General features: G+C 43.5%; 1 protein-coding gene across 2 annotated transcripts; it reads left to right on the top strand.

The window, feature by feature from the left end:
• Window positions 1-1,017: 1,017 nt before the first annotated feature.
• Window positions 1,018-9,135, top strand: LOC124661017 (uncharacterized protein At5g49945-like). Of its 2 annotated transcripts, XM_047198874.1 has the most exons (4): window positions 1,018-1,946; window positions 7,023-7,184; window positions 8,267-8,470; window positions 8,554-9,135. In XM_047198874.1, the coding sequence occupies exons 1-4, from the start codon at window positions 1,086-1,088 to the stop codon at window positions 8,779-8,781; spliced, it is 1,455 nt and encodes a 484-aa protein (XP_047054830.1). In that variant the 5' UTR covers window positions 1,018-1,085; the 3' UTR covers window positions 8,782-9,135. The 2 variants fall into 2 exon arrangements, with proteins under 2 accessions (XP_047054830.1, XP_047054829.1); XM_047198873.1 differs by lacking the exons at window positions 7,023-7,184; window positions 8,267-8,470; window positions 8,554-9,135 and adding exons at window positions 3,366-3,569; window positions 3,653-4,216 and having other exon boundaries at window positions 1,018-2,108.
• Window positions 9,136-20,253: the final 11,118 nt, after the last annotated feature.

The following is a 20,253-nucleotide window of genomic DNA, read 5'->3' as shown; positions in this document are numbered from 1 at the left end:
AAGTTTCTCGAAACATATCAACATGGGTGCTAGTTTTGAAGATCTCGTCGAGACGGATTTATTGGTGAAAGCGGATCTTAATTTGGAGTTGTCGTTTGAAAGTTAAAACGTTTTGAATTTTGAAATTTGGAAAAGATTCCGCTGACATCAGCAGATTCGTCTATTTGTGCATGCATGCAGAACTTTCCCTCAATACTCTGCACCAGGTTGATAATTTTATACATTTACCGTTGATCATTCAAGTACATAGGGGTTGATTATTCGAATAGAGAGGGTTGATAACTTTTAACCAGAAAAAAAGTTTCTCGAAACATATCAACATGGGTGCTAGTTTTGAAGATCTCGTCGAGACGGATTTATTGGTGAAAGCGGATCTTAATTTGGAGTTGTCGTTTGAAAGTTAAAACGTTTTGAATTTTGGAATTTGGAAAAGATTCCGCTGACATCAGCAGATTCGTCTATTTGTGCATGCATGCAGAACTTTCCCTCAATACCCTGCACCAGGTTGATAATTTTATACATTTACCGTTGATCACTCAAGTACGGAGGGGTTGATTATTCGAATAGGAGAGGGTTGATAACTTTTAGCCAGAAAAAAAGTTTCTCGAAACATATCAACATGGATTTATTGGTGAAAGCGGATCTTAATTTGGTGTTGTCGTTTGAAAGTTAAAACGTTTTAAATTTTGAAATTTGGAAAAGATTCCGCTGACATCAGCAGATTCGTCTGTTTCTACATGCATGCAGAACTTTCCCTCAATAGCCTCCACTACAGTCCAAAATTTACCAAAAATGGAAAGAAAAAAATTGGTTAGAAACCGATCGCTCATTCTCTCCCTAGCAATCGTTCGCTAGCTAGGGGAGCCCATCTGAGGCAGCCTCGTGGACCAAACAGTCTAGTCCTATTCACATTTTCTCAGATCAGATCCAACGATCAGCAACTCCCACGGCTCCACGGATCTCCGACCTTCCTTTATCTCCAGCCTTTCGCAAGCCGGCTGGGCAAGCAAAGATCCCCATCGTCTTCTCCGTCACACCTACCAGCACAGCACAGGGGAGGGATCTCTCCTCCCACCTCCTCATCCATGGCGCCGCCGACCCGGATCCGGCTGCCGCGCGCCGCCCTCATCCTCATCCTGCTCGCCCTCCACCTCTCCCTCTCCCTCGCCGCCCAGTTCGAGGGCTTCGACTCCGACGAGCTCCCCCACGCCGCCGCCGCCGATCCCGCGTCCCCCGACGACGACGACGAGGGGCTCGACCTCGACGTCGACCTCCCACCCCCGCCGCCCATCTCCGTCTCCGTCTCCGCGCCCTCCCCACCCGTGACCACCACCACCACTCCCGCAAACCCTAACCCCACAACGCCCCCGAACCCCACCCCCTCGCTGGACTTCTGGGACGAGGACGAGTTCGAGGGCATCCCGGTCCCAGAATCCCCAACCTCCAACCCCTCCTCCACGCCGGCCGAGTCCGCCCCGTCAGATCCCTCCGCCGCGGCCGCGGCGGAGGCCCCGCCGGCCCCGCCCAGGACCCCCGCGGAGCTCCTCCGCGCCTTCTCCATCGAGATCGCCTGCGTCAGCTTCCTGATCTGCTTCCTGCTCAACTACTTCACGGGCAAGAAGCAGAACGAGGCGATCGCGCTCGCCTGGGCCACCAAGTTCGCCACCAGGGACTCCATCTTCGACAAGAACTTCAGCCTCCTCGGCACCGGCGACGGCAGGGACACGCCGCTCCTGCTCAAGGAGGGCCAGGACGTCTTCAAGTTCTACGCCAGCGGCAGGCGCTTCTGCCAGGGCATGCTCGCCACCATGGAGATGCGCGCGCGCCACGACCTGCTCTCCAAGCTCCTCGAGCTCGTATTCCCCAGGAAGGACACCATCACCTTCGAGGTCGTCATGAACGACGAGTCCATGGACCACGTCATGGTGGCCGTGGCGAGGAAGAAGGCCGCCAAGACCATGCAGAAGGAGGAGAGGGATCTGCAGAAGTTTGCATCTGTTCTAGCGTCGGCACCCGCCGGGAAGAAGTGGGTTGCGGATGAGCTTGCGGTTGTGGCCGAGTCAAAGGAGGTTGCTGGGGATATGATCTCTGAGGCGGTGCTAGATCAGGTGAGGCTTTAATTGCTTATTACTTGCAGTCAGAATTCTGGTTCTATAGATACAGCTGAACTGGGTAAGTATTTCCTCCGGGTTACATAGTTTAAATCGAATCAGATGCTCTGCTGATTTAGATTTTATTAATGAAGGTATCATAGGTAAAAATATCCATTTTAATTGAGCTATTATAACTCTTGAATTGTTTAAGAGTAGCCCTAGATGAGAAAGATGGAATGTTTGTGACTTGAGTAACCCAGCACACTTTCCTAAATTACGTCACTACCCACATATGTTATTTGGATAGAGTGTAACCGAGATAAATTGTATGTTACTAAATTAAGCTTTAGCTCAAGAGAGAATTAGCATCAACTGGATCCTTGTGTTTTATAACTAATATTCGTGGATAGCAATCTTGTAAGATACTATATTGATGCTATGTTATCATGATGAGAAAAAAGCACCTGCTTGTATGGTAGCATTAATTTTATGACTGCAGAAGTAATGTATCGTGATGACCTCTGAATAGGGTTCTGTTGACTTTGATTTTTGAACATGCCATATTTGTCTTGTGAATGTTTCTTAGAGCAGCCTTTTGCATGGAAGGAATATCTTGAACTTTTACTATCATTGGCAATAGTTCAATCATGCTAGGCTTGTGCCTAGCCACCATTTCTTTTTGTAATTGAGACAACTCCACAATTTTAATACGAGAGCAAAGCTATGTGCGTTGTGTAGCTATTCTGCTTGAGAAGCAGATGATTTTGTCGTTAAGGTCCTACTTAGCTTAGCTTAGTTTTTTTTTCTTTTTTTTTGTATATATGCTCAAATTTATTGTGAAGTAGATTTGATCTTAATTCTTAAAACGTAGGCAAGATTTTGTCGTTAAGGTCCTACTTAGCTTAGCTTAGTTTTTTTTTTGTATATATGCTCAAATTTTATTGTGAAGTAGATTTGATCTTAATTCTTAAAACTTAGGCAAGATTTTGTCGTTCAGGTCCTACTTAGCTTAGCTTAGTTTTTTTTTGTATATATGCTCAAATTTTATTGTGAAGTAGATTTGATCTTAATTCTTAAACCGTAGGCAAAGTTGAAATCAAGTTTTGGCCCCTGATCTAGGTTGTAAACACCCATCCCTGTGCTCAAGCCTGACTAAATGATCTTCCATAAAACCTGCAAAAACATCAATAAAACCTACTTCGAGGTTATTGCATTTAGTTTGACTTTACCAGGCTCAAGCTATATACTGTTCTCACAATTCTCTCTCTGCAGGTGCTTGGTGAGAAAGCATTCGAGAAACTTGGGAAGTGGTTCATTTCGCTTCATTTTTCGGATCAACTGGCAGGCTCCTACAAGAAAGTCCTCTCGTTCAAGTTTGTGCTGCCAGATGCAAACAACATGGCTGAGATGACAAAGTTAGTTGCTCTTGTGCCGTTCTACATTGATCTGATTGGACGTTACAAGCTGAGCTCACATGTAAGTACCATCTGTTCTTCCCTCTTGGTTCACAGTGATTTTCAGTTATGCGTTCTGAACTTTCCTGTCCATGCTAATTGCAGGCACGCTCCAAAACTGATGCCGCTAGGACAAAGGCTGCTCAGGAGGCTTTCAGGGAGCTTCAGGGTGTCAGGCAGGAAACCCTGCTGAGGAAGAAGGCTGAGAAGAAAAAACTTATGGAAGAGGCAGAGGCCAAATTGAGCGCCGAGGTGCTCCGCAAGAAAGAGGAGAAAGAAAGGAATCGGCAGATGAAGAAAGGGGCGCCCAAGGTTAAGATGCTGCGTTCTTAATAACACTGAGATACTGTCGTAGCTATTGGCCTTTGCTATTCACTCGCTGATTAGCCTATAGTTCAGCATCGGCTAGACTCTTTTGTGTTTCAATTTTGGGCCATCCGGTTTCCCTGTTCTGAGAAGCAAGCAAAAAGAAGAACAGAACTGCTGACACGTGCTTTGTTTTGCAAGCTGGTGTTGGTCCAGTCTATCTGAATTGGCTAGACACTGGCTAGACAGCAGCTCACTTGTAAGAAAACTTGAACGCACTTTCGTAATTTGCTGTGTAATATGTCGATAGATCTGTGGTCAGAAACTCAGACACGGATAGTTGGATTACATGGTTTCAATTTAGCCGACGCCGCTCTTAATGTTCAGTTTACATAACTTCTACGGCAGAATAATGGCAGCATGTGTTTCCACAGGTTCTTGTGCTGTGCCTACAAGTGAAGGAAAAAATAATACTACCTCTTAATTACATGGTTTCAATTTAGCCGACGCTGCTCTTAATGTTCAGTTTACATAACTTCTACAGGCAGAATAATGGCAGCATGTGTTTCCACAGGTTTTTGTGCTGTGCCTACAAGTGAAGGAAAATAATACTACCTCCGATATCGTGTCTAGCACTATTGTTTGCTCTCTATTATTGATGTTATACCGATATCGTGTTGATGCTACTAGCATCGAGATAACTGAATTTCATGTTATTGTCGGACATTGAACTGTATAGAAACATGTACCAAGTTTCACTCGACTGTAGTCGAGTGCCAATCTTGTGTTATTCGGGAGAGAGCTTAACTAACATCCAGGAACATGTAGTGCTAGACTAAATCCAGTTGGGATGCGCTATGGAAATGCAGGTTGAGCCTGCTTGGTATTCTTCCCTGCCTGCCTGCCTTGGTTAGCAAATCTGCATATTATTACTCACAGTTCATGCCATTTGTCTGAAGATATCAAACACTTTGTTTATGTGTGGAGCAAAATGTATATAGAGAAAGATATTGTTAGTGATGTATAGACTCCTTTACTTTACTGTATATTTTCAGTGTATGAGGAGCTTCCCTGCATATTGTATTACATGTACATGTACTGGTTTTTGGTTCACAGTGAATATTAGTTGCTCATTCACAACATGGTATCAAAGCTCATGGTTTAGCTCTTTGCACGCTACAACTCCGTGCTTGATCCGCGCCGTCGATGATCTTTTCGGCCGCTGCTACTCCACTTCCTCTCTCTTCTTCTCCCGTTCTTTTCGGGATCGAGTTGTCCAAGAAATTTGGTCATTTCTGTCAAGTTTAGAGCTCCAAATCGAGCTCGAATCGCCGGGTCTTGACGGTGGTCGCCCCGGCCCTTCTCAGCTCCGGTTGTCGCTGGCCTGCCCCCGTCCCGGCTGTCGCCGCCCCCGGCTGCGCCGTCCCCGGCCGGTTCCGCTCCCGGCTGCGCTGTCCTCGGCCGGACCTGCACCGGCGCGCCTCTGGTCGGCCCCGATCTGGCCGTTTCCGGTCCTGATCCGGCCGTTTCCGGTTGGCCTCGCCCCATCCTGGCTCCCTCCGGCCCTGGGATGACCCTCTCCAGCCATGGCCGGACACGCCCCTGCTGTCTCCGGCTGCCTCCTGCGCGGCCCGATCTGGCCGGTCCTGCTCCGGCCGAGTTCTTGATCCAGATCCAGATCTGATTCGAAAAAAATTGCCTAGATGATGGCGTCCTCCACGTCTGGCTATATCAGTATTCCTCGGTGTCCAGTGATCTTTGATGGTACCAACTATGGGGAGTTTGCTGCCTTTATGTGCATTCACATGCGGGGTCTTCACCTATGGCGTGTTCTTATCATCGAGGTCTCCTGTTCGTCGCATCCCACTGCTCCTATACCTCCTACCCCGCCGCCAGTGCCGTAGGCCCTTGCTAATGATGCTGATCAGGCTGCTCAGGATGCAGCCAGGTCCGCCGAGCTTGCTGTTGATGAGGCATATGAGCAGCAAGTACTTTCTTATTCAGAGGCTCTTGGTTCCTACCGTGATAGTCGGCTGCTTTTACTCAGTGGTGTGATGAGGATGCCAGGGCTACTGCTGTTCTTTCTCAGAGTGTTCAGCCACAATTTGCTTCTGAGTTTATGGGTCTTGCTACTGTTGCTGAGATGTGGTCTCACCTTCGTCAACGCTATCAGCCTTCTGGGGATTCTCTATATTTATCTGTGTTGCGTTAGGAGCATGATCTTCAGCAGGGTCACTCTACTGTTGATGAGTTCTACACCCAGAGTGCGGCGATATGGCGCTAGCTTGACTCTCTTCGCAGTGCTGTCTGTGGTATTTGCCAGTATTGTCGGACAGTACGTTCAGACATGGATTTTCAGAGGATCCATGAGTTCCTGTAACATCCCAAATTTTCCAAAGCAATGAAGAAGATCATGTCCCTTACTCCAAAATTTTGAGCCAACAAAAACTTGAATTGAATTGCTTGGTGTGCATAGTGTTCATGCATGATTGTTGTGATATTGCTTTGATTGTTGCTTGAAGTGTTTGGCAATGTTTCTAAACCCTAAACCCTACCCTTTTCAAAATCAAAGAGGCACAAAGAAAAGAAAATCAAATAGAAGTAGAGGCATATGTGAGCAAATGGCCATATTTGCAAATATGAGCCTATGCCATGTTTACTTCACTTAAATAGTTTGAAACCATGAACAAACTTAACCTAATACTAAATGAACCCAAAAGAATACCTTTTGGTCAAAGAAAACCAAAGCAAATAAAAATAAAATGAAAACCCTAGCACATGTGATAATGGTCACTTGTGACAATTTTAACATGATGCCCACTTTGAGCCCCTATGGTTATTATTTTCTAAACCAAACCTTATCATCTTTTTGCACAGATCTATAGTACTCATAAAAGTAAACAAATTTGTGTTGGCCAACCTTGCTGATTCAAATTCAAATGATTTTGAATGGCATCCAAAGTGGTAACATTGAAACAGATTCTAGATCATCCCAAATTTGAATCTCACCAAATCAACTCCAATTTTCAAACCAAGGACATCAATAGGTGCCAAACTTTATTTGAATCACTCCCATAAAAGATTTTGACAAAATTCAAATTTGAATCTCTTTCGGCCATTTCATCAAACACTTGGTGTGCACAAATCTGGAATGAGCATACACAAGGAGGCGGCCAAGACCATGCACAAGGAGGAGAGGGATCTGCAGAAGTTTGCCTCTGTTCTCGCGTCGGCACCCGCCGGGAAGAAGTGGGTGGCTGATGAGCTTTCAGTGGTGGCTGAGTCAAAGGAGGTTGCTGGGGATATGATCTCTGAGGCGGTGCTAGATCAGGTGAGGCTTTAATTGCTTGCTGTCATTCATAATCTTGGTTCTATAAATACAGCTGAACTGAGTAGGTGGTTATTCTGGGTTACAAAGTTCAAATAGAATCAGATGCCCTGCTAATTTAGATTTTATTAATGAAGGTGTCATAGGTAAAAATATCCATTGAATTGAGCTACTATTATAACTCTTTAATTGTTTAAGAGGAGTAGCCCAAGATGAGAAAGATGGAATGTTTGTGACTTGTGTACCCATCACACTTTCCTGAATTACGTCATTACTCACAGATATGTTATTTGGTAGAGTGTAAACGAGATAAATTGTATATTACTAAATTGAGCTTTAGCTTCAAGAGAGAATTAGCATCAACTGGATCCTTGGGTTTTTATAACTAATATTCCTCGTGGATAGCAATCTTGTAAGATATATTATCATGATGAGGAAACGCACCTGCTTGTATGCTAGCAATAATTTTATGACTGAAGATTGAAGAAGTATTGTGATGATCTCTGAATAGGGTTCTGTTGATTTTGAACATGCCGTATTTGTCTTGTGAATGGTTCTTAGAGCAGCCTTTTGCACATATGGATGTTTGGGCATGATGAAGCCTCATTTGGATATGGAAGGAATATCTTGAACTTTTACTATCATTGGCAATAGTTCAATCATTCTAGACTTGTACCTAAATCCACCATTTTTTTGTGTGAATGAGGCAACTCCACAATTTCAATACGAGAGCAAAGCTATGTGCATTGTGTAGCTATTCTGCTTGAGAAGCAGATGATTTTGTCGTTAAGGCCCTACTTAGCTTAGCTTGGTTTTTTTTTTGTATAAGTTGGGTTGGTATGCTCAACTTTTACCGTAAAATATATTTGATCTTAATTCTTAAACAGTAGGCAACGTTGAAATCTAGTTGGGTTTTGGCCCCTGATCTAGATTTTAAGCACCCAACCCTGTGCTCAAGCCTGACTAAATGATCTTCCATAAAACCTTAAAAAACATCAATAAAACCTACTTCACGGTTATTGCATTTATTGTGACTTTACCAGGCTAAAGCTATATGCTATGTTCTCACAATTCTCTCTCTGCAGGTGCTTGGTGAGAAAGCATTCGAGAAACTTGGGAAGTGGTTCATCTCGCTTCATTTTTCGGATCAACTGGCTGGGTCCTACAAGAAAGTCCTCTCGTTCAAGTTTGTGCTGCCAGATGCAAACAACATGGCTGAGATGACAAAGTTAGTTGCTCTTGTGCCGTTCTACATTGATCTGATTGGACGTTACAAGCTGAGCTCACATGTAAGTACAATCTGTTATGCCCTCTTGGTTCACAGTGACTTTCAGTTATGTGTTCTGAACCTTACTGTCCATGCTGATTGCAGGCACGCTCGAAAACTGATGCCGCTAGGACAAAGGCTGCTCAGGAGGCTTTCAGGGAGCTTCAGGGTGTCAGGCAGGAAACCCTGCTGAGGAAGAAGGCTGAGAAGAAAAAACTTATGGAAGAGGCAGAGGCCAAACTGAGCGCCGAGGTGCTCCGCAAGAAAGAGGAGAAAGAAAGGAATAGGCAGATGAAGAAGGGGGCACCCAAGGTTAAGATGCTGCGCTCTTAATAACACTGAGATACTGTCGTAGCTATTGGCCTTTGCTATCCACTCGCTGATTAGCCTATAGTTCAGCATCGGTCAGACTCTTTTGTGTTTCAATTTTGGGCCATCCGGTTTCCTGTTCTGAGAAGCAAGCAAAAAGAACAAAACTGCTGACACGTGCTTTGTTTTGCAAGCTGGTGTTGGTCCAGTCTATCTGAATTGGCTAGACAGCAGCTCACTTGTAAGAAAACTTGGACGCACTTCCGTGATTTGCTGTGTAATATGTTGATAGATATGTGGTCAGAAACTCAGACACTTGGATAGTTGGATTACATGGTTTCAATTTAGCCGACATGCTGTTAATGTTCAGTTTACACATCTTCTACGGGCAGAATAATCTTGGTAGCATGTGTTTCAACAGGATTTTGTGCTGTGCCTACAAGTGAATGATAATAATACTACCTCCGTCTGGTACTATTGTTTGCTCCCTATTATTGTTATACGTGTTGATGCTACTAGGCATCGAGATAACTGAATTTCATGTTATTGTCGGATATTGAATTGTATAGAAACAAGTACCAAGTTTCATTCGACTGTAGGCGAGTGCCAATCTTCTGCTATTCGGGAGAGAGCTTAACTAACATTCAGGAACATGCAGTCCTATACTAAAACCAGTTTGGGATGAGCTATTTGAAATGCAGGTTGAGCCTGCTTCGAATTCTTCCCTGCCTGGCTGCCTTGGTCAGCAAATCTGCATATTATTACTCACAGTTCATGCCTTTTGTGTGAGGATATCAAACACTCTTTGTTTATGTGTGGAGCAAGAGGTATATGGAGAAATATATGACTGGAGTTTAATTGAGGAGGCGTCTGCTACTGATAGATTAGGTAGTGCTGTTCTTGAATATTTGATCATGGGGAAATTCCCAAAACTCCACGATATGGATCATGGAGAAGTTCTTGTTTAAACACAACAGCATGATACATTTGGTGTATTAGAAGGCAGAAAACTCACGGAGAAACGGTACAATCAGTACTTAGAGCGGTGATGTCAATTAAGGTTTTAGTTGCAAATTTCGTGAAACTTACGCCCAAGTATAAAGAGAAAGAAAGATGTTGGACTAAGATCGTGAGGGTTTTGTTTCTATCAACGTGGATGCAACTTTTGACATTGAAACAAGTAGGGGATAAACAGGTGCATTGATCCGTGATGACAGAGAAAATTTTCTTTCTGCCATATAAATAATAATGTTGATTATGATGCTCCTACTACAGAGGTGGACTCTATTTATCAAACCAAGTGGGAGCTCAAAAAGTGGTGATCGAGTTTGAATGTCTGATTGCTTAGATGTGATCGAGACCTTGAAGACGGTGGGTTTTCGCCCAAAGTTGCAAGTCCAATCATTGAATATAGTCCTTCTGTCTCGAAAAGGATGTTATAGATTTATATAAATTTACATATATATCTATATAGATACGTTTAAATTTGGACAAATCTATAATATTCTTATAATAACGGAGGGAGAATTTGTATCGAAGCAACATCATTTATGTTAGAGATATATTTGGTATATGTGTATTTGGTAGTATATGATTTGTAATCATCTCCTGCCTTATCTCTAGGATAGCCTTCTTGGCTCTCAAGACTTATACCCCTATATATACTCGCCCGAGAGGCGCAATACAACATCCAACATATTCCGCATATCTCTCTATCGTTCTACATGGTATCAGAGCGGCACGCTCCTTGACCTAGCCGCCGCAAAGTTTCCGCGCCGTCCTCGGGGAGGTCGATCTCCATGATCTACGGGGGGGGGGGGGGCACAACCCGTATGAGGGTTCGTTCGCCGATTGGTTGATCGGCTGCCCTCGTGTCTTTTTTTTCCCATCTTTAGATCGGTTTTCTTTTTTGCCCGCCGGTCGCTCGACCGGCGTTTTCTTTTTTGGTTTACCGATCATAGATCGGTTTGAGTCGCCCATTCGCCGTCGTTCACTTGCGCCTCTACTCCGACAACGGCATCGACCTGCACCGGCCATCAACCGCACGGCACAGCGGGACGTGCCGCACACGGGGCGCCCCTACGTGCGATGCAACAGGCTGTTTCGCCTGCACGATCTCCATCGCCGGTTCGTCTTCGCCGTCGCCCAGGACATCACCGACAACGTCGCCAACGATTCCGATCTGCGGCGCGTCGTCCACGCCATGGCACGTGTAGCGCCACCGTCGGTCCGATCAACCGATCCCGCACACGTCTACGCCAAGCACGTCCCCGAGCACGCGCCTACCACCGATCGAGCATCGGGTTGCCGCTGCGTCGGCCCTTCGGGCCGCATCGCCGCAGCCTTTGGTCCACGCTACCGGCCTCCGACGCGTCTTCCGAGGCGTGTACGTCGCTGGTGGTCTCCCGCCGCTGCACCAACTCGCGCCCTGCAGCTACGCCAGCCCCTCGGGCCGTGGCGTCGCTGCACGCGGTCACCTTCGCCGTCCCCCACGCATCGACGTCCGAGGCCACCACAGCGCCGCCCCTTCGGCGCGGGTCGCCTCCGTCTGCGCATGGTCTTCGTCACGCCGCCGGGTCTTCCTTGCCAACCTCGTGTACTGCCGCCGCGCCTCTACCCTAGGTCGCCGCTGGGCTCGCCAGTCACTCCAGGTCGCGCTGGGCTCGCCGACCACCGCAACTCCCGTCTTCTACGTCTTCGTCCACTACATCTCCGCCGCCAGCGTCCTCGCATCTTTCCCGACTACGACATCTTCTACTCTACTCCGACAACCGTCGTTGAGTCTTCCTCTGCTAAGTCTACTCCGACATGGCGCGCCATTTGTACTGGTCCCGTCCTACGCATGCACGGTGCTGGTAACACCGCCGCGTGCCTTCGTCCCCGATGCGTCCCCGGGCCTGGCAAGCTTGGATCGGCGCCTTGCCTTCCTTGAATTCGTCCTGCGTACTCGGTGATACGTCCAATTTGCATCACTATTTTATATCATAATTTGCTGTTATTCATTGATATATTTCATATTGGGACACAATACTTATGTTATTTCATCTATTTTGCATGTTTCATCATTATTGGAGGATCGAACACCGGAGCCGGGATTACTGCTGGAAAAAGCACCGTCGAACGCAATATTTCGGAAGATCAACTCTGGAAGGAAATTATACCAAAAATCCTATTTTTCAAGATGACGAAGGAAGCCAGAAGGAGGAGCCGGGAGCAGCCGGGGTGGGCCCACACCCTAGGGCGGCGCGGCCCGGGCCACGGCCGCGCCGGCCTATGGTGCAGGGGGCCCACGACCCTTTTCGCCTCCTTTTCTTCGCCAAACCCTTCGTCCCGAAGACCTAAGCCACGAGAGGGTACCTCGCGAAGAGTTACGGCCGCCTCTGCGGGGCGGAGAACACCGAGAGAGAAAAGAGCTCTCCGGCGGGCGAGGAATCCGCCGGGAAATTCCCTCCGGGAGGGGAAATCGACGCCATCGACACGGTCATCGAGCTGGACATCATCGCCATCACCATCATCATCATCTCCACCATCATCACCGCCGTCATCACCGCTGGACACCGTCACCGCCGTAGCAATTTGGGTTTGATCTTGATTGTTTGATAGGGGAAACTCTCCCGGTATCGATTCCTACTTGTTGTTGATGCTATTGAGTGAAACCATTGAACCAAGTTTATGTTCAGATTGTTATTCATCATCATATCACCTCTGATCATGTTCCGTATGATGTCTCGTGAGTAGTTCGTTTAGTTCTTGAGGACATGGGTGAAGTCTAAATGTTAGTAGTGAACTATGGTTGAGTAATATTCAATGGTGTGATATTTAAGTTGTGGTGTTATTCTTCTAGTGGTGTCATGTGAACGTCGACTACATGACACTTCACCATTTATGGGCCTAGGGGAATGCATCTTGTACTCGTTTGCCAATTGCGGGGTTGCCGGAGTGACGGAAACCTAAACCCCCGTTGGTATATCGATGCGGGAGGGATCGCGGGATCTCGAGTTTAAGAGTCTGTGGTTAGATTTAATTCTTAATTACTTTCTTGTAGTTGCGGATGCTTGCAAGGGGTATAATCACAAGTATGTATTAGTCCTAGGAAGGGCGGTACATTAGCATAGGTTCACCCACACAACACTTATCACAACAATGAAGATTATTTAGCCGTATGTAGCGAAAGCACTAGACTAAAATCCCGTGTGTCCTCGAGAACGTTTGGTCATTATAAGTAAACAAACCGGCTTGTCCTTTGTGCTAAAAAGGATTGGGCCACTCGCTGCAATTATTACTCTCGCACTTTACATACTCGTACTTTATTCAGCTGTTACATCAAACCCCACGAATACTTGTACGTGAGCATTTACGGTGAATCCTTCATCGAAACTGCTTGTCAACACCTTCTGCTCCTCGTTGGGATCGACATTCTTACTTATCGAAGATACTACGATACACCCCCTATACTTGTGGGTCATCAAGACTATTTTATGGCGCCGTTGCCGGGGAGTGAAGCGCTATTGGTAAGTGGAATTGGTAAGGAAAACCTTTCTTGTTGTGCTGATTTTATTTACTGTCTGCTTGCTATAAGTCATTATGGAGAGATCTTCTCTTCAATTTCTATTTGGGAAATCTACTACTACTGCAACGGTAGTGGATGAGGCGCCGAGTGAGGAAGTGATACCATATAAAATACCTATGAAAATTATTGAACGTGTTATGGATAACCGCTATGAAGGGGATGGAGCTGTCCATCCTGGTGATCATTTACTTGTTTTTGCATGAATTATGCGGGTTATTCAAATGTGCGGGTATTGCTATGGATGAAGTGAGGAAGAAACTATTCTCTTTGTCGCTGTCCGGTAAGGCGGCGCATTGGTATAAATTCTTGGATAATGGGGATTCTCTTGAATGGAATGATATTGTGCCCCGGTTTTATTCTAAGTTCTATCCTCCAAGTGAAATTCATAAGGATCGGAATCGCATATATAATTTTTGGCCTCATGATGGAGAGAGTATTGCCCAAGCTTGGGGGAGATTGAAGTCTTTAATGCTCAAATGCCCCATTCATGAGCTTCCTGGTAATGTTATTATTGATAATTTCTATGCAAGACTTTCTTTTCAAGACAAGACCTTGCTTGGATACTTCTTGTTCCGGATCATTTACACGCAACAAAGAAGAGTTTAAAAGGGACCTTCTTGATCGGATCCAAGAAAATACTGAAGGATGGGAGAACGACAAGGATAGAGAATCGGGTATAATTTATGATTATAAATGCATTGAAGCTTTTATGGATGCTTGATAAATTTCGTAATATGAGTGCTATATATGGTCTTGATTCTCAAGTTGCTTGTAAATCTTTATAAAGCTTTTGCCTCTCATTATGAATTGCCAAAGAAGAATTTTGATAAGTATCATGAACCGTATAAAGATAAAATTGATTCATCTATTAATAAATGCGTTGTAGTTGAAGCTGGCTGATCATGTTATTCCTGAAGCTTATATTGAAAAAACTCCTTTCCCTGCTAAAATGAAAGAGTACTCTGTTATAAATAGTGCGGTTCATAAAAGTGAAAAGAAACACTGTAGAACACGGAAGAACAAATAAAAGTTGAACTTCTTTGTTGCAATAGTTAAAGATCTTGTGACTGAAAATGTGGAGGATGGTCATATTATTTTACGTGAAGATGCTTCTAATATTGTTTCACATCCTAATAAACCCAAACAAGCTAGTGTTCCTATGATATACTGTTAAAATTGGTGATCATTGTTATTATGGATTATGTGATATTGGTGCAAGTGTTAGTGCTATTCCGTATGAGCTTTACACGGAGATTATGCACGAAATTGATTCTTGTGAACTTGAAGATATTGATGTGGTTATTCAGGCTGGCTAATAGAGAAACTATTTCTCCAATTGGTATTGTTCGAGATGTGGAAGTTTTATGCGGTAAGATTAAATATCCTAGCTGACTTTTTGGTACTTGGATTCTAGCTGCTAGTGATTATTGTCCTATTATTTTTGGTAGACCTTTTCTAAATACTTGTGGAGCTATTATAGATTGCAAGAAAGAGAAAATTTTGACTAAATTCGTTGGTGAATCTTATGAGTTTAACTTCTCTAAATTTACTAAAACTCCTTATAAAGCTGATTTGCCTAGTAATGATTTTAAAATGGAGCAATGTGCATCTATTGTTCTTGTTCCTAATAATCCTTTGCGGCAACATTTGGAGGATAGCGAGAGCGAAATTTTTAGGAAAGAAAGAGATGAGCTTGAGGAAATTTTTCTTCGCCAACCTATTCTCAAGCATGATTTACGGTGGAAGATTTGGGTACAACACCGCCACCAAAGGAAGATCCTGTTTTTGATTTAAAGCCTTTACACGATAATCTTAAATATGCTCATATTGATGATAAGAAAATATATCCTGTTATTATTAGTTCTAAGCTTTCAGAGATTGAGGAAGAAAGGTTATTGGAAATATTGAAGAAGCATCGAGGCGCTATTGGCTACACTCTTGATGATTTGAAGGGGATTTCTCCGTCTATATGCCAACATGCTATTAATATGGAAGATGATGCAAAGCCTGTTGTTGAACCTCGGCGTCGTCTAATTCCGAAGATGAAGGAAGTGGTAAGGAATGAGGTATTACGACTTCTTGAAGCTGGTATTATATATCCTATTGCTTGATAGTAGATGGGTTAGTCCTGTGCATTGCGTTCCCAAGAAAGGAGGTATGACTTGTTGTGCCTAATGATAATGATGAGCTCATTCCTCAAAGAGTAGTTGTAGGGTATAGAATGTGCATTGATTTTCGAAAAGTTAATAAAGTTACTAAGAAAGATCATTACCCTTTACCATTTATTGATCAAATGCTAGAAAGATTGTCTAAAAATACTCATTTTTGCTTTCTTGATGGTTATTACAGGTTTTCACAAATTGCTTGTTAAAGCTAAAGATCAAGAGAAAACCACCTTTACTTGTCCTTATGGAACTTATGCTTATAGACGCATGCCTTTTGGTTTATGTAATGCTCCTGCTACTTTTCAAAGATGCATGTCTGCTATTTTTCATGGTTTTTGTGAAAGTATTGTAGAGGTATTCATGGATGATTTTTCCGTCTATGGGAATTCTTTTGATAGTTGCTTGCGAAACCTTGATAAAGTTTTGCGAGAGATGTGAAGAAACTAACCTTGTTCTTAATTGGGAGAAATGCCACTTTATGGTTAATGAAGGAATTGTATTGGGACATAAAATTTACGAGAGAGGTATTGAAGTTGATAGAGCTAAAGTTGAAGCAATTGAGAAGATGCCCTATCCGAGGGATGTTAAAGGTATTCGTAGTGTTCTTGGTCATGCTTGGGTTTTATAGGAGATTTATTAAAGATTTCTCCAAGATTTCAAAGCCTCTTACTAATCTTCTTCAAAAAGATGTACCATTTGTTTTTGATGATGATTGTAAGGAAGCTTTTGAAACTCTTAAGAAAGCCTTAACAACTGCTCCTATAGTTGAACCCCCTGATTGGAACTTACCATTTGAAATTATGTGTGATGCTAGTGATTTTCTTTGTAGGAGTTGTTCTTGGACGGCGAGTAGATAAAAAGCTGAATGTTATTCATTATGCTAGTAAAACTCTTGATGCTTGCTCAAAGAAATTATGCTACAAGCGAAAAGGAATTATTAGTTGTAGTCTTTGCTTGTGATAAATTTAGATCTTATATTGTTGATTCAAAAGTTACTATTCATACTTGATCATGCTTGCAATTAGATACCTAATGACAAAGAAAGATGCTAAGCCGAGGCTTATTAGATGGGTACTTCTTTTGCAAGAATTTGATTTACATATTGTAGATAGGAAAGGTGCTTGATAATCCTGTTGTTGATAATTTGTCTAGATTGGAAAATATTGCTTATGATCCTGTTCCTGTTAATGATAGTTTTCCAAATGAACAATTGGGCTGTAATAAAGGTGAGCTCGCGAGACAGGTCCTTGGTATGCTTGATTATGCTAACTTTATTGTTTCCAAGTACTTGCCTCCAACCTTTTCGGCTCGGCAAAGGAGGAAATTCTTTTATGACTTGAGGCATTATTTACGGGATGACCCACACTTATATAAAGAAGGAGTGGATGGTATTATGCGAAGATGTGTTCCCGAGTATGAACAACAAGAAATATTGAGTAAATGTCATGGTAGTGCTTATGGAGGACATCACGTTGGAGAAAGAACCGCGCAAAAGGTTTTACAATCAGGTTTTTATTGGCCAACTCTCTTCAAGGATGCGAGAAAGTTTATTTTATCTTGTGATGAATGCCAAAGGGTTGGTAATATCTCCGGACGCAATGAAATGCCTATGAATTATACTCTTGTTATTGAACCGTTTGATTGTTGGGGATTTGACTTCATGGGACCTTTTCCGTCTTCGGAAGGTAACACTCATATACTTGTTGCTTGTTGATTATGTTACTAAATGGGTGGAAGCTATACCTACGAAAAGTGCTTGATGGTGAGACCTCTTTAAGAATGCTCTTAGATATTATTTTTCCTAGATTTGGAGTACCTAGATATATTATGACTGATGGAGGTTCTCATTTTATTCATGGAGGTTTTAGAAAAACTCTTGCTAAGTATGGTATTAATCATAGAATTGCTTACGCTTATCATCCTCAAACTAGTGGTCAAGTAGAATTATCAAATAGAGAGATTAAATCTATTTTGGGAAAGACCGTTAATAAAACTAGAAAGAATTGGGCTAGTAAATTGAAGGATGCACTTTGGGCTTATAGACCTGCTTATAAAAATCCCATGGGAATGTCACCTTATAAAATGGTTTATGGGAAAGCTTGTCATTTACCTCTAGAACTAGAGCACAAAGCTTATTGAGGTCATTAGAGAATTAAATAAAGATCCTAAACTTGCTTGGTGATAAGAGGTTGTTGCAATTGAGTTCTCTAGATGAATGGAGAAGTGAAGCATATGAAAATGCTAAACTCTTTAAAGAGAAAGTTAAAAAATGGCATGATAGGAGGATTATCAAAAGAGAATTTAATATTGGGGATAAAGTCCTATTGTATCGGTCTCGTCTCAGATTCTTTGCGGGAAATTACTCTCGAAATGGGAAGGACCATATGTTGTCGAGGAGGTATATCGTTCGGGAGCAATCAAAATTAGCTCTCTCCAAGGCAATGCTACGCAAGTGGTGAATGGACAAAGACTCAAGCATTATATCTCGGGTGATTCTTATAATGTTGATGTTGATATTATTCAAGTGGAAACACCGGAGGCCTACATCAAAGGGCAAATTGACAGTCCGCTAGAACTCGACTTCGAATAGGTAACAGTACTGGTAATGAAAAGTACGCAATTTACTTTCCGAACTATATTTTTGCTGTTTTTGGAAAATATGAGAAATTACGAGTTCGAAACGGAGTGGAAAGGACGCACGAGGGGTGCCACCATAGGGCGGCGCGGCCGACTCGGGCCCGCGCCGGCCTATGGTTTGGCCGCCTCGTCGCCCCTTTCCGACTCTGGTTCGATCTGGTGCTTTCCGTTTGTCGTGAAAATTTTTGCTATATAATCCCCCGGACCCCTGGAGGTCCGTATATCGTTTTCTCGACGTGTTTTGTTTCGAGCTGTTTACGCGGGATACTGTTTTTGGTTTAGAAGCACCATGGTCTCCAAGAACAAGGGCAAGGAGTTTCCGGATGAAGATGATCGAGATCTCGGGTGGAAAGAGGAAGACAAGGACGTCAAGGAAGAAGATGAAGAAGAGGTGGAGGAAGACTCGCGCGCACGCCCGCGTGCTACCATCGCAAGCATCAAGGTGGTGGACAACCCTTTTTGTGCAAACAAGAGCGCAAGAATTCGCCTTTGGAGGAGCGGTCCCACGTCATTACCTAGCTCCGAAAACATCTCCATCAGGCACTCATCACCCATTCCACAATCTAATTTTCAATAATCAAATTGAAGGGACTCCCAAGGCAGCATTGCCTAGCCAATGGGATATAGATCGCTCTAACACTGCAGGAGAGAAGGAGCCCGAGGCTGAAGAGTGGGGAAATAACTCCAAGAGCTGGGACTCGCCATCAGACAGACTCTTTAACCGCGTCGAGCACAATTCGGAGATGATTCGCAATCTCATATACGAGATTGACGAGCTTCGAGGAGCTTATTGAGAAGCTTGTCGGGAATTCATCACCACCATCACCGAAGGAGTAATTCATCATCGGTATTGGCATCCCCTTGGTTTGTTCCAAGCTTGGGGAGTGCCGCGGTATCACATTATCACTACCTTTTACTTTTATTGTCAAGTAGTATCATATCATGAGTAGGGAAGTTATCATATAAGATGGGTTGCGTTTGGAAGTATCTCTCCTTTAGTTGGTTATCTATGTATCCCTTGGTGTGAGTTATCGTTATGGAATATTAATGAGAAGTTTTATCATTTACATATTGCACATCTTATTTTAGTTTGCAATCTCTACTATATGATTCACCTTGTTGTTAGTATTGGTATCACTTTGGGAGCATTGAATAAATCTATTTGGTTTTGGCAAACTTAGCATTGGTCAATAGCAACAACACTTTGGGGTTTAAATAGAAAAGAGAAATACATGTAGATGTTTCATTGTCTTTCTTGTTAGCTCATAGCTTATTATTCTGAAGTTAAAATTGTTTGTACTTACAAGGAAGATGCATGATTGTTTCTATCACATGTATATTTGTTTGTTTCCCTCGACTCTTATGCTTGCTAATTAACCTTGCTAGCCAAAGACACATGCTGAGAGGGAATACTTCTCGTGCATCCAAACCTTAACCCAAACCTATGCCATTTGTGTCCACCATACCTACCCACTACATGGTATTTTCTGCCATTCCAAGTAAATACTTCATGTGCTACCTTTAAACAATTCAAAACTTAGTATCTCTTATTTGTGTTAATGTTTCATAGCTCATGAGGAAGTATGTGGTGTTTTATCTTTCAATCTTGTTGGGCAACTTCCACCAATGGACTAGTGGCTTCATCCGCTTATCCAATAACTTTGCAAAAAGAGCTGGCAATGGGATTCCCAGTCCCAAATTAATTAAACTAAATAGACACTCCTCCATGGTATGTGATTGATGGAAGGCACCCGAAGGATTCGGTTAGCCATGGCTTGTGTAAGCAAAGGTTGGGGGGAGTGTCATCATCATAATAAAGCTAAAATAAAAAGGCACTCCTTCATGGTATGAGATTGTTGGCGAGGCACCCGAGGATTCGGTTAGCCATGGTTTGTGAAAGAAAGGTTGGAAGGAGTGCCACACAAAATGAAAATAATATGGGAGCCGCTCTTAGGAGGTTGTACGGCAAGGGGGTTAGAGTACCCGCTACCAGTCGTTGACAACAACAAACACCTCTCAAAATGTTACTTTTATTCTCTTTATATGATTGCAAAAATTGAAAAAGCTCTAGCACATGATTTAATCCCTGCTTCCCTCTGCGAAGGGCCTGTCTTTTACTTTATG

Source organism: Lolium rigidum, chromosome 6 (genome assembly GCF_022539505.1).
Source record: "Lolium rigidum isolate FL_2022 chromosome 6, APGP_CSIRO_Lrig_0.1, whole genome shotgun sequence".
Classification (NCBI taxonomy): Eukaryota; Viridiplantae; Streptophyta; class Magnoliopsida; order Poales; family Poaceae; genus Lolium; species Lolium rigidum.
The sequence above is the reverse complement of the archived record's forward strand: the minus strand, read 5'-3'. Positions and strand labels throughout refer to the sequence as shown.

Bases quoted from the DNA above. Each gene is read 5' to 3' on its own strand.
- LOC124661017 (XM_047198874.1), top strand. From the start codon at position 1,086: ATGGCGCCGCCGACCCGGATCCGGCTGCCGCGCGCCGCCCTCATCCTC. The intron at 7,185-8,266 runs GTGAGGCTTTAA...CTCTCTCTGCAG, and splicing joins CTGAGGCGGTGCTAGATCAG to GTGCTTGGTGAGAAAGCATT. The intron at 8,471-8,553 runs GTAAGTACAATC...TGCTGATTGCAG, and splicing joins GTTACAAGCTGAGCTCACAT to GCACGCTCGAAAACTGATGC.